Below are 6,669 nucleotides of genomic sequence, written 5' to 3'. Positions count from 1 at the left end.
AAAACAAAGACAGATTTTTACAGTTGTAAATGTTGGAATAAGGGCTTTGAAAATATCAGTAAAAACATTTTTTTCAAGTCAGTACAGTACACCTGAATGCATAACTGCAATAAACAAGTACTCTGCTTACACTGTATATAACTTTGATGAAAAAACAATAAATATAAATTGGTAGCTTACAGTAATAAATCAGTCAGTGCAGTATTTTTAGCAATAGATAAAGGCATGAACAATGTATTAGTTGTCAATGCTTTATTATTGAAAACAAAATCAAAATTTTCTTATCTGGCACATAAACAATTATTTCTACAAAAACGAAAGCCTACAAATCTTGATAACTTATACAAATAACAGTTTTTTTCAAAAAATAAAATTTTAATTTAGTAAACTTGTCTTGTGCTCTTTTATTTTTTAGCACTGTCTGCAATAATCCACTATAAATCCCTGAGCAGAGAGACATATTTTAAACATGTTTTAAACTTATTCCAAAAGAAGAAAGTTATCAAGCCTAGCCCTAAATTGAAATGTATTCAGGGACAGTCTCATTAAATTTCTGTTAGTCCTTTTTAAAATAAATTTTTAAAAAACTTCAGACAATTATAAAAGGCAGGATGAAACCATATCAATTGAGTGGCTTTTGTGCAATGAATGAAAACTATGAAACAAGAATGAACACAGCTTGAAAGGAAGACACATATAACACAATAAAAAGTTATGACCAGGAAGCCACCAAAGTTTTATGACTTAAAATAAATAAAACTGCAGGATATCACACTTATATACTCAGTTCACTCGTGGCCTAATATCTAATTCACTTTTACAGTTTTTCAGACAGCCAAAAGAGAGAAAATAAACTCGAGCCACCATTATATTCTTACCATTGGCTTCAGTGGATGATCATGAAAAAATTGAAATCCGTCTTCTGACCACTAAGTTTTGCTTAAGTAGCCATATCATTATTTAAGTAAAAGTTTGATGCTTTCAACCAAACCCAACAGCCCCATGCCTTCAGAACCTATAGTAGGACAGTTGTAAACCTACTGATTAAAGCATGTAATTGCTGAATGAAAAGAAAAAAAAAATGTCCCCCCTCTCCCAGAAACCAAAACAAGCAAATAGAAAAGACTCCAACAACCTATTACAAGTTGCATTTATGCTCATTTAGAATAGTTACTCCCTGGTGTAGAGGTCTAAAAAAGAGAATATGAGGAGAATGTACAATAATGTAGAGTATATGCAGATGTTCCATTTCCCTTGAAGCAAACAACTGTCCACAAAAAAGGTAGCCAAATAAGATAGCAACTGTTGCAGATTATTGTCCTAGTGAAAGAAAAGTTGCTGCTGTCAAATAACAAATAAATAAATACAGCAAAGTATTCTCCTATATAGTTTAGTTGGAATGATGCTAAATACTAAAAAGTAAGCTTTTTCAGTACAAAGCGTTTTAAGAGAACATGAAGAAACTTCAGACCAAGGTGCTTGAGCACTTAACATTATATCATTTGTGAAGTGAACATTGAAGCAGATACTGGTCATTAAATGAAAGGAAATTCTCACATACACTAGTACCTGTTGCAACAAAAGAAAGCAGCTAGCAAATGGTCTGGACTAAAACGTTAATAAAATGAAACAAAAAAAAAATGATATGAATTTGTATGGAAAGCAAATTATCTGAAGCAGAAGCCCCCTCCTCCTCCTCCCCCCCTCCCCAAAAAACCCCTCATTGAGAATTGTGATAGTTCTGTTGCTTCTATGCATGTCTGGATATAAATGAATCCCTAATATATTAAAATCTGAGCAGACAAGCTGTCAAAAATATTCCAAAATATTTAAAATAATTAGAAGCCTTTGTTACATATTTCTCAGCTACACTGTTTTTGAGGATGCTCAACTAAAAACCAATCCCTCCTGTTAGTTGCTGGCATAGGCAATGGAAATTGTTGATAAGCTTCATCAGTAGCACATTTGATTTTAGTATTTGTAAAACTCATCCAGCTTGAACTTGTACAAAAATACTGTAGTTTGAAAAGCGTGGACAGTTCTGTTTAAAGAAGGTCTTCAATAACCACAGCACAAAAGAAGTTAAACAGGAGTTAAAAAGGAGTGTAGGATAAGGCCAAAAAAAAAAAAAAGTCCCCGTATTTTTTCCTAAGATTACAGCCTGTCCCCCACTTGTTATGAGGGCAAGCATTGGTTTCTGTATAAAACTGGACAATTCACAGAATTAATGATACCGATTAGGCTCTCTTATATTGGTCAGATGTAGCACATCAGACTGTCCCTTGCTTATTTTGTTTAGGACAGGCAAAACAAGTCATACTCAGTTGAGTATTTTAAGTAATCTACATCCAAACTCTTAACAACAAGCTGAAATAATATATGCAACTCTTCAGTAAACAATTTTAAGTACTGTCATAGAACCACAAGTGACACTTTTTTTAGATGGTCGTGTAAGTCTGTGGAATTGATAAAGTAAGCGATCCTAAAGAGAGATACAGCAGCATTAAAGCAAACTGCAAACACATTGGATTTAGTATACATTTTAATGAATTACAGCCTCAGCAAATACTTTAAGCTAGTATTATCTCTTTTACTCCCAGGTGGCTGGGTGTGTTCTACACAGTCTTTCCTCAGTGTCTTCAGGACAGTATAATTTTCAAGAACCCACATGGAAATAAGCAATATATGATTAACTGTGATGACTTGTCAAATATGCAAGAATACCTTCCTTTAAGTGTTATGGTATTAAATATGTTTGTGGGGTAACACTTAACTCCTCTGTGAAGCTCCCAAGAAGTCTTTTTTTTTTTTTTGGCAAGAAGTTATGCCAAAAATACACAATAGGATTTCCTAGCAGCAATTAAGACCCCTGACCCTGGCAGTCAAGTCCAATGAGAGCTTTGACAGATAACTTCCTGGAAGTTTTTATTTTGGGTTTGAGTCAATTAATTAAAAAAATACTAGATTATTCTGTGTCATGTTTTGGAGGTCTTTAAACCTTGTTTTTCCATGATGTTCCAGAGTTTGCGAAGGTTTGACTGGGTTATGACATCATCACGTTTAAGCTGGAGAGCTCGGAGGTAGTTTGCTTCAGCCTCTATGAGTTTCCCATTGAGATGAAGAATGGCTCCAAGGTTCATCAGGGCAGCCGGATACTGCACAAAAGGAGGGAAAGAAAAATATTAAGAGTATTTTCAGTTTTTCTTAACAGGCAAAATTCATCCACTTATACAAATTATTCCCTTATGTTTGCAGGCATTTCATGGAAGCAATTTAACAATTTAAACAAATAGAGATAACAAGAAAAAGTTTTTGAACAGCTGCTAACTGTGTACTTTGTGCTTTAAACAGGGTAGGCTCTGGTGTCTACATACATAGACTTCTTTCTTTAATGAGAAAACACAGACCCCATAAAAGCTTTACATGTGGTAACATTGGCATACTACAGTTTCCAAGAGAAAATTAAAGTAGTGCAACAGAAGATTGAAGAGAAGAATTTAATTTCAATTCAACCCATTGCCAATAGGAGTTTATAATCGCTGGGAAAGGATAACACATTGGGACTCCTGCCACCTTATTCTTTTACTTTGTTTTAAAGATAAGCGGAAAATACTGGTTGCCTTTGGATTTTAAAGACATACAAAGCTCCAAGGTACCCATTTTAGATTTGCCTTTATACAAACTCGGTGTTATGACAAGCTCTGGTATCTACAATACCTGAATAACTTTAGAATTACCAGGGGCAGAAACACGTAATATATTCACAAGGATATCGAAGAACACCACAATAAATTAAGAAGTTGTTTACCTTAGGATCTTTTTCTAATTAAATTGCATGAGCAACATTCTTCTTACTTTTATTTAAAAGCCTGTACATTATTTAATTTTAACTGAAAGGTTATTTTTAGGACCAAGAATGAGAATTTTATCACCCCAAATCTCTGACAATTACAAATTATGAGGAAAGACTTCTGATTTTGAAAATGAAGTAAAGTTTACTCTACATACCTGCATAGGAATCCATAGGACACTATACTTCAGTGAAAGTATAATCCCCTTATCCAACAAGTAAATAGATCCTGATTTAAAGTAAAAATTGACAAGAGTTCAACATGAGTTGTCCAAGACACCGTGGGCGAGTGGTGCCTCCTGAGTTGGGGGGGGGGGGGGGGGGGAGGGCACTAGATCACCGATGGGGGGTCCCCCAGTTGCCGATTGCCGAGCCAGCAGCGAAACCAGAAGTACACTTCTAGTTTCACAGCTGGCACGTTCAGGGGGTGCACATGCACCTGCGTGTACCTCCTACACATTGCCAATGCAAGATACCCATGTTTTTAGGTCCACATTGGGAACATTATTTTCCCAGATTACAGAGGTTAGAGGCAATAGCAATTAATTTGGTGTTTGGAGAGTAAAGTTATTCTAGGTATCATTCAATAGCACTCTCATAACATTTTTAAAATCAACTGTAAAGTTCCAGTCAACTCATGTATATACAAATTGTACACAGGATGCTTTTTGATGAATAGCATTAGAAATAACTCAAAGGTAAGAGAGAGACATGAAAATGCTCATATCTCATCTTCATACCAGGATGCAAGCCCTTCCAGGATGGTGTGGTGATAGGATGACATTGTGACTGGGTTTTAAATAACTCTCAAGCAATTCTCAGAGTTTACACAAGTATCTACAGTTTGCCTGTCTCTACATGCAATTTTAAAATCCCTTCTTTCAATAAGAGATCGATGTAAAAACAACAACAACAACAACAACACATGTTTCTCCCATCTAAAACAAACTTTTTCACTAAGGTTTAGAACAGCCTTTAAGTCGATTCCATTTTATTTTTCTTGTCTTTTTCTCACCTCTGATTAAAACAAACTCACTAGTAATAAAGTATGAGTAAAGCTTTCAGAGCCTCTAGGTTTTAAAGAGTTTCAAAACTAAACAAAAACAGTGAGTTCACCCATCTCCCCTGTAAATATCATGATGCTAAGCCAGGAGGATATGAACTGGCTACTGCTTTTGTTTTTCTTCCTTAAACCTGACAGGGTAATTTTTCCCCCCTCTTTGAGTCATTTCCCCAGCATACATGAAAACACAATATCTGTTATTTGTCGTATGTCCAAATATGACACAGATCCTTTCTCCACTCACACTTAAATAAAAAAAGAAACACAGCGTAATGATTCACCCTCACATGCAGCGTAAGGGCGCATGACTTAGGAGAAGTTACCCAACACCTGCTCTAGGTCATTAGGATGACTAATCTTCACATGCTGCTGGCCTGATCAGCTACCCTGTCCTTGATTCTCTTTAGTCCATATCACACAGAAAGCAATTGGAGATCCCACAACTTCCCTTGGTAGCCTGTTTATATTCTTGACCACTCTCACAGTCAGAATGTTTCTCCTAAATCTCCAACCAAAACTTTCCTCTGCTGCAGGCTGAGGTCATTGCACCTAGTCCTTTTCCTTACAGCCACAGATAAAAATATATCTCCAATCTATCTCCATCCTTTTTATAATTACCCTTCAGGTATCTAAAGATTGTAAAATCAAATCCCCCTAAGTCTTCTCTTCTCCAGGTTAAATAACCTTGACTCTTTCAGCCTTTCCTCATAAATCCTGCCTTCAAGGCCTCTAATAATTGTTGTCATTCTCCACTGGACTCTTTTCAATCTGTTCACAAGTGTGGAGCCCAAACCTGGACAAAGTGAAGCCTCACCAGTGCTGAATGGAGCAGAAGAACCACTTCTCTTGATTTGCAAGAGACATTCTTGTTGATACAATATAGTTTGCTGTTGACATTTTTTCTTTTTATAGCAAGAAGAGCACACCTCAAAACTAGGTGCGGAATGCATGGGTATTCTCCCAAATCAGATTTTAATCCTATGTACTTCTGTCATTTGATGATGTAACTGGAAAATGATCAAGTGAGGTATTTAGCACACACCTAAGATATTGTCCACCGGTGATGGGGAAAATCAACTCCACAACAGAGAAGGAATTGAGAGGAATAGTCCTCCAATGAGAGGCCCCAGGTGTCCTAGAGAGACACGAATCTACTGGAGAATTTTGGTGACAAATCAGCATTAGAATAATAGTGATGGGAAGGGACAGTCTGGGGAGGAGGCTAACCTTGGAGGCTTTCTAGGGTCTAGCTAGGATTGAATAAGTGCTTTTAAAATATCAGACTTGGCAGGGTCCAATGACCCTAGTTGCCAGGACTGGTAGAGTCAGCAGGAAGGCTGATATCCAAGAACACTGGCAGGTCTTTCAGGAGGGGCTAAGCTGTAGTAATTTGAGAAGGTAAATTGCACTTGTTTTGCTTTTCTGTTTCCAAACCTATGGTCTGTTTTGTCTGTATGGCTCTTTTCTCCTATATGATAAATATTTTTGTTGTTTTTCTCTTTATTGATTGCTTATGAGGGTGATTTCTGAGCAAGTGATATTCTAGGATGACTATCTCAATAGAGAGGGGGACCTATAATATCTTCTCAACCTAAAAATGGGAGCCACCTGGAGTTGGCACAGATTCCTTCACTGCAGGTGCAGGGTCCAATATAAGTGCAATGGAGCTGAGGCTTGCTGGGGTAGGGAGCTATCCTAGGGAAAACCTTGGTCTGTTCCATGGGGCAAGTGTGGGGCAGCACAGTGGGAGAAAACT

At 36.8% G+C, this 6,669-nt stretch overlaps 1 protein-coding gene across 2 annotated transcripts in view; it reads right to left on the bottom strand.

The window, feature by feature from the left end:
- Positions 1-237: 237 nt before the first annotated feature.
- The window catches only part of TMTC2 (transmembrane O-mannosyltransferase targeting cadherins 2), a 408,111-nt gene continuing 401,679 nt past the window's right edge, over positions 238-6,669 (bottom strand). For both annotated transcript variants that reach the window (XM_019494181.2, XM_019494183.2), the window contains one exon: positions 238-3,155. In XM_019494181.2, coding sequence (XP_019349726.1) covers positions 2,976-3,155 — 180 coding nt within the window. In that variant the 3' untranslated portion in view covers positions 238-2,975. The remainder of the gene's footprint in view (positions 3,156-6,669) is intronic.

Source organism: Alligator mississippiensis, chromosome 4 (genome assembly GCF_030867095.1).
Source record: "Alligator mississippiensis isolate rAllMis1 chromosome 4, rAllMis1, whole genome shotgun sequence".
In the NCBI taxonomy this organism is placed as follows: Eukaryota; Metazoa; Chordata; order Crocodylia; family Alligatoridae; genus Alligator; species Alligator mississippiensis.
The sequence above is the reverse complement of the archived record's forward strand: the minus strand, read 5'-3'. Positions and strand labels throughout refer to the sequence as shown.